This window comes from Vigna unguiculata, chromosome 3 (genome assembly GCF_037176805.1).
Source record: "Vigna unguiculata cultivar grain cowpea cultivar isolate G323 ecotype 2 chromosome 3, ASM3717680v1, whole genome shotgun sequence".
Taxonomy (NCBI): Eukaryota; Viridiplantae; Streptophyta; class Magnoliopsida; order Fabales; family Fabaceae; genus Vigna; species Vigna unguiculata.
Window position 1 is genome coordinate 20,250,026 of NC_140794.1, and position 9,978 is coordinate 20,260,003.

Below are 9,978 nucleotides of genomic sequence, written 5' to 3' on the forward strand. Positions count from 1 at the left end.
TTAAAACAATAATTAAGGGTAAATCTACATAACGAAATATGAACACAAAAAAGATATTATATATTGTTATAAATATATTGTTATAAATAATTAATTTTTAAAATAATAATTAATTTTTTATATATTGTTATAAATATTATATGACAGTTTAAAACAGTTACTATAAATAGAATCTATATAACTTATATGTATAATTTACACATATTAAAATATTTATTTATTACAAATTTTAATTATATAAAATTCAACAGTTATCTTGTGCAATTCAATGCATAAAATACTAGTCTAGAAGAAAAAATCTAAATCTATTCAACTGCAGCTCTGTCCGACATGGAAAAACTTAGCAAAGAAATCAGTATGCTTTTCACAATCTTAACGAATATGAATGAGTTCTACTTCACACTTCCTTTCATGAATCACTTGAGATGGAAATCAAATAACAAGAATGGAGCATCTGGAGGAACACAATCCTCAAATTACCTCAAAATAATGGCCTACAACAAAAAAGGAAGGGGAAAAAAAAATAACTTTACAATTATGTCAAACACAAAGTGCCATATCTTACAATATATTGGAACCACCACATAGCAATTGGCTATTTATCCGAAACAGCCATAAACCTAAACACAAACGGGGAAGCATTTGGCTAAGCTCTGCTCTGGTGTATATATATAGGCCAACAGAAGGAGAAGAAATGCTGGCACAAATCAGAAGGCAATCTGAACTATGAACTCTCACATTATGATGCAATTACACTTTGATTCAAGCTTATTAGGGGGCTTCATGCTGTCTATCTTGTTAGGAAGCCCAACATTGCGTATCAAAGACTCATCAGTATTTTCATCATTCTCAGTCTTGGTAGGCGATTCTGATTTTACATCAGTTTCTACCATCTTAGGCCTTGCCTTCTGAGGTTTCATAGCACGCTTGCGGGCAATCTGGCTGCGTGTGTCCTTTATATCGGAATTGGGTTTCCCCAATATAGTCACTGTCGGCTCAGAACCTTCCAATGGTTCTGAGTGTTCCTTTTCCATTGAAATCGTTGCAGCTTTATATGCAAGATCATGGATGATAGAGCTGCAGAAAAGTATAGTATCTGTTGCCTCTTCAAGTGTCAAGCTTCTGGTGTTAACACCATCTTGACACTCCACCGTAACTGTGGATCCTTCTGGGAAATAGCATTAGAAATCTGTCAGAAATTTGCTGAGCACTAATATTTTCTCCAAATAAAGGTTCAGCAGATAAAATAGATTACAAGCGCCAAAACCATGTACATTGAGAAACAGCTTTCTTGTACTCCCCCACTATTAATGAAGTATTTGTTCAGATTTCAGAAAGCTCGTAGAAAAATATTACAGATCCTCAAGAGCAGCGGTTATGAAATCAAAAAATAGAACTTTTTTATTAAAAAATTACCTCGGGGTTGCATTGGAAATTTTGGGGAGTGCATTTGTTACACTCTGTAATAAAAAAAAAAATTCTACTTTTGATTCCAAAACACAAAAGTTAATCCGAAATACAAATCTTCCGGCAAATTGGAAACTGGACTATTAAGTTGCTGCTGACTACCACTCTTAACATATCAGGCACATCAATTCAGATTATTATCATTCGTAAAAAAATATGTAAAGAAACAACCTTCCAAAGTATACTACTCTATCTGTTAGAAAACAAGACCATGAAATTTGTTTATCTGTTTAAAATTTACATGACAAACTATGTGCTATGTACATACACGACAGTATTCGAGACATAAGAATAATTTAAGATTGTCACAGAAAGTTTTCATGCTCATCTCAAACAGCATCATACCTATGCCATGGGAGTACTCGGAGGCGTTGAGCTCAGAAACAGAAGCTGCAAGAGAATCACTGGAAGAAATTGAAACAGAAGGTTCCTGAAAATCATCAACAGGGCATTTTGATACAAGTGATGGATCATCATCTACCACTCCAGTATCATTCTGACTAAATTTTTCCCCATCTATTTCTGATTCTTCAATTTTAGAAGTGTTGGTAGTAACCAGAGCATCCAATCCATCCACATTAGAGTTCTCCATATCATTTTCCTCATCAAAAGATGACTTTGCATCCTGAACTGATGTTTCGGTATTTGGCACACTGCCCACATTATTCGGATGGTCTTCAATTCTATCACTTAAAATACAGCTTTCATGATTTGGAAATGATGCCACTGAATTGTGATCAGGCCGAACACCAGTAGCCGGGCTTACTAATACTGAGATACAAGCATCAGCTGTTCTACTACGGTCATGGTATTCAAGATTATCTTCCTTGGCAACAATGGAACTCATAGAAGAATCAATCACATCTGTCACTGTATTTTCTGAAGCTTGCATTTCTCGCAGATGTTGGGGTATCCCCTCTAGGTTGCTGCATTCAGTATTGCCAGATGAAGTTTCTTGTGTAGTAAAACCTAATCCATGGTACGAATGGGTTGACATTCCAGAAAAAGATGAACCAGGGCTTGGAGGCCTGATCCTGACGTCATATCCATAGTCTACATCCAATTTCCTGCCACTTGACTGCCTTTGGACGCGAAAATCAGAATGTCTTGTTGAGCTGAAATCAACAGATGATGAGGTAGAATAGCTGCTACGGCCCGTTGAACTTCTAATACTGTTCATGCTGTTTCTTGCAAAGGACAGGTCATCATAAGATAGCGTTGTGGCAGTAAAAGTCCTGCCCTGAATTACAGGTCCTTTGCTACTGTTTGACCTTTTTAGTAGTACAGAGATGCCAGTGCCTTCCAAGAGGTCAGCTTTCAAAATTGAGCGGTCTTTGGAAAGAGACAACTGCTGCTCCCCGGAATGATTATCAGGCTTCGTGGAATCAACCCCTGACTGGTCCACCTCTAGCTGATTAGTAGACGTCTGCTCATTTCTCTCCACTGAACTTGAGAGAGGATTTTGTTGCGAGTTGTCCCAAATATATTCACTGGGAAAAGTGTGATTTGCCTCTGCACCTGGTTCTCCAAGGGGAAACCTCACGTTACTCACATTATTCTCTTGAGACAGTCTAGACTCAACAGCTAGTTGGTCTGTTTCATGTGATGGTTTTTCTTCTGTAGGAATGCTTGTGGAATTCACTGAATTGTCACTGGAAACTGCCAAAGTTGCATCCGGGATGATATGTCTCAACAATGTGGTTTTCCTGCTGCATTCTTGACATAGTCTAAGATTCTTCTCAGTTTGATCAGTGGCCTCCAGAGGACAACCACAATTAGAACAGATTTCTGTATTCTCAAAAGCACTAGTTTCAGAAATGTCAACTATGGCATCGGACGTTTCTAAACTTTCACTGAATTCTTTGTCAATACCATGATAAACAAAAGTCTCAGATTCAGTGGGACCTAAACCAATCATAGGGCCTATAGTTTTATTGTGCAGGACATCAACTGATTCATCAATGATCTCATGCTCAATGTTTGCATTTAATACATCAGTTTTATCAAAGGAAAATACTTCCTCATGAATGTCAGCATATACTATCTTTTCAGTTTCACTGGCATCTTCTTGATTGTGGTCACTCCCTTCAGTATCTGGTGCAAAACTTGTACCATGATCAGAGCTTGCGTTGCTGCTTGTTGTGACAGAGGAGTTCCTAGATACCAGGGATCGTTGTGCAGAATTTGCTTTTCCAACATAAAAGGTTGTACTTGGCACACTTGACAAGAGAGGCCTGAACATGTTCTGAGGACTTTTTTTATCCTGGCACAGCAAGGTTGGTTAACAAACAAAGTAAGCAGTTTGATCCCAAGTTCGCATCCAACTCTTAAAGACATAAGGGAAAAGATCAGGGCAAAAGGTGAGGGGAGCATGAATGAATGAACAACTCTTTCCAAGAAAAACTCATTCGTGACTAAGAACAGCAAATGTGTAAACTTGGTTATGATAATCCACGTATGCCACTTTATATGCAGCGCAACAAAAAAGCTCATTGATGACTTTGCTGAAGTCACTTACTTGAATAATAGTCTTATCATGTGTAGCTTAAAAATAAACAGAGAGGAAAGAGAACATGCACCAGAAGAACCAAATAAAGCATTGTACCAAGATTATAGAGATAAATAAATCAAATATGATTGTACTCTCCAGGTGACCAGGTTCACTTCAATCCAATCCTACCTAATCACATCCCAACTGATTCCACAGTAACAACCCTGGAAGACCCGGGGAGTTCCGTAGCACTAGGGGATTCTAGCCAACAGTTCCTGAGTATTGGGGGAAATACACACATACTTGAAATTATGTCAAAGTTTTGATTATTGGTAGCCTAGAAAGATCGAAGATAGTTGGCTCACTCCAAATTCAATTTAAATTGTTTTGATTTTGACAAGTACCCAAGCAATGGGGAACCCACACTCAAAAGCTAGCTATTATAAAGGGATAACCAAATACTTAAATATTCCCCCGAGCAACTTATACTACTGGATCTGGGACTTAAGCAACCTATTCACTTTAATTGCAACCAGCTTTCGTACCAATTGATAAGTATCCAAGCACTTGGAGAACCCAGCTTTAAAAGCTAACTATTAAAGAAGAGAACCACCTAAATATTCTACTGAGCATCTTATACTACTCTATGTGAGATTCAAGTGCCTCAACCCAAGTTCCTTTTAAGAATGTTCTAACTTATTAGCATATGTGAAAAGGAAAGTGAATAAAAGAGGGAAATTATGTGCATGCATATGCAGAGAAGAGTTGACTGAACATATCTTTTTGTCAAACGAGAATTTTAATATAGACAATTTAGGAATATCATATTAAAAACAGCTTCTTTAGTTGAAATTACTCAGCGAACTATAAAATGATTGAGAAAGTAAGTCAAGATTTAAGCAAAAAAATACCATTTGCCGTAGAGCAGAATCAAAAGATCTTTTAGGAGCAGAACTTGGGGACACCATCCTGGCTGGCTTCTTGGAAATTGAGGGAGATTTGCTGTTTGAAAATGAACCACCCCTTCTTGAACCATATCGGTCTAGGCTACCCACAGGGATGGACTGAAGAGAGTCCAGATCATCATCACCAGAAGATATGACAGAACCTTTGCTGCGTGAACTAAATTGATCTCGATCATGACTATTAATATAACTGCTGCTCCTGGAAGGCGTGGGAGACATTGATTGCCTACCTAATTTAGAAGTAGAGTCCCTACTATTTCTGGATGCTGGGGATGAACCCCTCACATATGATGCCGGCCGATCAGCCAAAGATGTCCGGAGATTAGGAGGAGCTTCAGAAGAGAAACCAGGAATGTTTGTTTGCCATGCTCTTATCTTTGGTGAAGCGGAGTTTCCACGGCTTGTCTTAACAGGGGAAGTTCCCCTAATCCCAGATGAGACGGCAGGACTACCCGAGCCAGTGCTGATTCGCCGAGGAGTAGGAGTAGAGGACCTAGAAACAGGTGTTGCGGGCTTTGTTGGAGGTGGAGATGGTCTTCTTGTTGGAGTAGCCTGTCTAATAACTTGAGTTGGACTAGAATTTGGCGTCAATGAAGACCTTCCCCTTGATTGCAATGTGTTATTCCCAGATCGAGGGGATGAGCTTAAGCGATTAGGACTTGCACTGCCCCTACTGCTTTTGTAACTTCTCTCCATCTGAAAGTGTCCAACAAAAGGTGGATAGTGACTAAAATAACACACTTTTCATACAGAGAAGAAAATATTAGGATTTTCATTCAAGAGGTAATTGTGCACAAAACAGATTTCAAAGCACACCGTAGATGATCTTGATATGGAAATAGGTTTACTTCTAGGCCTGCCTCTGCTCACAACATTTATTTCTGCTGGTTCATCATCTAGTGAAGGAAACAGTGGAGTGTCCGGTGGTGTCAATAACCTTCAAACGAATAAAACAGAAATGCAGCATCAGTAAAGTAAAATGCACATCTAATTCTAAACCTTCGGAAAAAAGGGATTTTGAATTATTGACAAAACTATTAGTGTGAAAGAAACACAATTGCAAAAAGTTGGAATTGAAATCATAAAATTTGATCATAACACAACAACAAGATTTAGCATAGTAAGATTCAAAAGATAGAAAAAACTACACACCAATCATAGTCATTCTTGTCACCATCTGCATTAAGCAATTCACTGGTTTCTCCTCGACCGGGAATGGATATCCCAAGCTTGATATCAGAAAAATGTCTCAACTTCTGGGCTGCAAATTAATATAAAAAATGGGGGAGAAATGCATGAGTATCACACAAATAAAGCAACTGATAAATATATATACATTCTCTCCTCAAGATGCGAGTAAAGAAGATTACAAAATGAGTCTTCCAGGTCATCTGATGGCTGAAGCAAAAAGCCCTCTTTTTCTCTGGACTGCATTTCACTGAACAAAGCAAGATCTTCATCTTTCTCTCTTAAGTGCAATCCACTTTCAAGACTGCGTCCGCGCTTGTGACTGTCTGATCTTGACTCTCTACCAGGAGAGCATCTAAATGCCGGGGAAGGTGGCATCTCCCCTACCCAATGCAATGCTCAACAAGTTTCACCTCAAGTTCTCCATTCAATCCAAAGTCAAAAACCTTCAACACCCTAACCAACAAACAATGATTATTGTTAACACATAGCTCAAGCTCACCACAAATCCAATCTCCAAACAACAATACCAGCAAAAAAAAAAAAAAAAAACCCACTTTCATTCACCAACTATCTCCTCAGGCTTCGTTACTTTTTCTAAGCACTCAACAAACACTAGCAAGCACCATACCCAATGTGACTGAGTCAACCAACCCACATATCCCAAAACAAACAAACTAAATTTGGCATATTAAAACAACTGTACCATTCCAAACGCAATGTCTAACCCCTCAACATTCATATGCAATAAGCATCCAAAGCTAACACTGAAGATATCCCTCAACCTGAAACCCTAAAACATTGGCCAGGAATAGATCCTAATTACGCCGTTTCCATCACCGACCAAAAACATAGCCAATTCAAACGGCAAAATTCAAGCTGGAGCACCCATTAAGCAAGTTCAGAGCATACAGCGAAACAAGGCTCACCAAATTCCCAAGTCAAATAGCTTCAAACACAGTGCGAATTCTAAGATTAAAAAACAAAATATAATAAAAACAAAAACAAAAAAATAGAGCTTAAATGCCAATTACAATGCGACGAATGTTGTCCCAGACACCCGGATCTACAGCATTCATGGCTTCTTCTGAGCACCCAAAAGTACAGATCAGAACCAGTGTGATCCAACGGTTCCAACAAACTCTAAAAAAATTCCATTTTCTCTCTCCTCACACAATTCTTTTTTTTTTTCAGCTCTGAAAAATAAAAAACATAATATTGAACTGCAATTTGAGAATAATAATATTAATACTCAACCATAACCTTTGTTGTTGTCCTTTGATTTGCTGTTTTGTCCTAAATAGCAAGCATTCTTTCCTCTCTTTTTTCTGTTTTTCAGCTTCCTTTTGAGTTCCTTTTTTTTTTTCTGCCGTTACAAGTGCCTCGTAGGTTCCCTCTTGTTTTTTTTTTGCAAACCTTTTTTTTTTCTCCTAAATGGCACTCCAATATGGTTAAGAATTTTTTATGTCTTCTATTTTTCTCAATTTCTGTGTTTGCGTAGAAGAACTAAAATACATTAATTAGTCGATTTTAATGTCTAGGATTTTTAGTTCCACTTGATATTATAGCTCATGAACCATTTTCTACCTTTTTAATTGCTAAACATCAATTGGATTGAATGAGACATTAATATTATAATCGTGCTGGTCGAAGGTTACATGTGTAGGTAAATGCCTAGGGTGTTACATGCCACATTGGAGACAAGTTTGAACTTTTGGATCCTTCATCGCATAAACGAGCCATAATAATAAGCGATAATAATATTTAATGGCTGGGGTCAATTTTTGGGACTAAGCTATTAAATTTCTTATCACATTCAGTAATATTAAATGTACGTTACCTTACACTGATCCGTATAGCAACTAAAAAGTTTTGACTCGTTGAAAGCCCCAAAAGGAAAAGGAAAAACAAGAGCTATTATACTAGTAGTATTAGTAATATTTTGGCCAACCATGTTCTAAAATTTGAAGTTCAAAGTAATGAACAAAGTTAGCATTATTTAGAACAACGTTGGACAGTGTATGAGAGACCCAAAAGTGTGTATAATATAAGAAAGTCTTTCTCAGGAGGACTGAAGCATCACGGTCAGGGGTTTGATTTTGGTGAGGCTTTGCATTTTGAAATAGTTGATATGTCCTAATTAGTTTTTTTGTGGCCTAAGGTTTCTATCCATGAAGGAAGAGAATGGTATTTTAATTAAAGAATAGTGCTTGAATTGGTGAGAAAGAAAAAACTCTATTTGAATTAAAGGATGAAAAAAACCCAGAATTAAAATATTGTATAGATGCAACAGATAAATAAGGCTAAAAATTGTAATGGGAAAAACTTGAGAAGAAAGGAAGGAAGAGAGATAAAAAAAAAAAAAAAAAGTTGAGTGGGGACTAGGTAGGAAAAAGTCAACTTAACAACTGAGTTATGATTAGGCAATAGATAGGTGTGTACACTAATGTGAAGATTATCGAATCATGTCACTTTAATTGGTAGGTGATGAAGGAAACTTAAAAGGCTACTTACTATGCTAATCATTTTCATTGCTTTATGCCTTTATCTTCTCTTTGCTTTGCTTTCATTTCATTTCCTCCTTAACACATTTTCCCGAGCAGAGTTTAACTTTGCCAACGGTCGTCGCCAATTTCTACTTTTTCCGTCAAACACAAAAATCACAGTTTTTAAACAGTATTTTTAATTACAAATAGGAATTTCGATTTTCGTTTTTAGGTTTATTACTTTTCATCTTTTAAAATATTTATTTATCTTTATTCGTAAAAAATATCGTTTTTTCATTTAAATAAAGCTCTATCGCGAGCGATGAGTGCATTGATGATTTAGACTTGGTACCATTTATCATAGCAGTCCTTTTAATAAATAACCCCACAGGTTAGCTCAACTGTTATAGCATGACGATCCATTAAGACCAAGAGATAAACATGTTTTTAAAATATTTATTAAAAATTAAGATAAAAAATTATTTAAATTATTATTAATATATTTCTATCATGTTTTTCCGTGTAATTTATTATTTTTATTAAAAATGTATTCTTTTTACTTCTTAACTAGTGTAGTATATTTAGAATATTTGTTATTAAGACTCGGTATATTATCCAATCATGTGTTTCTCTCTATCTAGGTTAGGTTTCCATTCTTATAAGTGATTCAACGACTTTTCACACAGTGAGATGAAAATGAGATTTTCTGCTATATGGATCATTCCGGAACGTGAGTGTTGAATGTCGTAGTATGTTAATACATATGCAAAATTTAATTTTAGTTCATTAATTTTTGCTTAATTTATGTTAAAGTATTTTTATCTAAAAAAGTAGTTGAACTATTTAAACATATCGTAATATATTCCGTTTTTATCATTGAGTATTTTCAATGTTACACATCTAGTGTTGAGTTGAGTTAAAAAAATAAATAAATAAGTGTAAAAAGTGAATTGTTGTGAATCTTAGATAATGAAAATGAAGAATAAAAACATAGACAAAGTGTGAAAAGAATAAATCGTCATGTGCTATATATCTTTTACTTTGCATCATTTGGAACATAAAGAATGGAAACACAATGCAGTTATAAGTTAAATATAAATCCTAACTAAATAACTGAATATAATACAATGATTATCGATCATGAACAAAATATAATGATTATTTATCATGAAATAGAATATAATGATTATTGATCACTAAATAATTTATTGTTCTTTTCTATCCCTAAACATCCTACAATGAAATGGTCTATTCTAAAGTGAGTTAAGTATTCTAGGCTTGTTTGAAATTACAATCTCTTTCACCTCAAATTATTATTATAACAATCTATGTTCAATATGTGAAGACAATGCATGAACTTAATCATGAGAAATGCCTTCAT

At 35.8% G+C, this 9,978-nt stretch overlaps 1 protein-coding gene across 8 annotated transcripts; it reads right to left on the reverse strand.

The window, feature by feature from the left end:
• Positions 1-340: 340 nt before the first annotated feature.
• LOC114177794 (RUN/FYVE domain protein) lies at positions 341-7,524 on the reverse strand. 8 transcript variants are annotated; one of them, XM_028063332.2, is made up of 7 exons: positions 7,375-7,524; positions 6,294-6,567; positions 6,076-6,184; positions 5,740-5,860; positions 4,870-5,619; positions 1,813-3,730; positions 341-1,168 (listed from the first exon to the last, which is right to left on the reverse strand). In XM_028063332.2, exons 2-7 carry the CDS (start codon positions 6,487-6,489, stop codon positions 735-737), a joined length of 3,528 nt encoding a protein of 1,175 aa, XP_027919133.2. In that variant the 5' UTR covers positions 6,490-6,567; positions 7,375-7,524; the 3' UTR covers positions 341-734. The 8 variants fall into 8 exon arrangements, with proteins under 8 accessions (XP_027919133.2, XP_085527505.1, XP_027919127.2 ...); XM_085671379.1 differs by having other exon boundaries at positions 6,294-6,557; positions 7,375-7,514; XM_028063326.2 differs by lacking the exon at positions 7,375-7,524 and adding an exon at positions 7,146-7,368.
• Between the last annotated feature and the right edge of the window lie 2,454 nt (positions 7,525-9,978).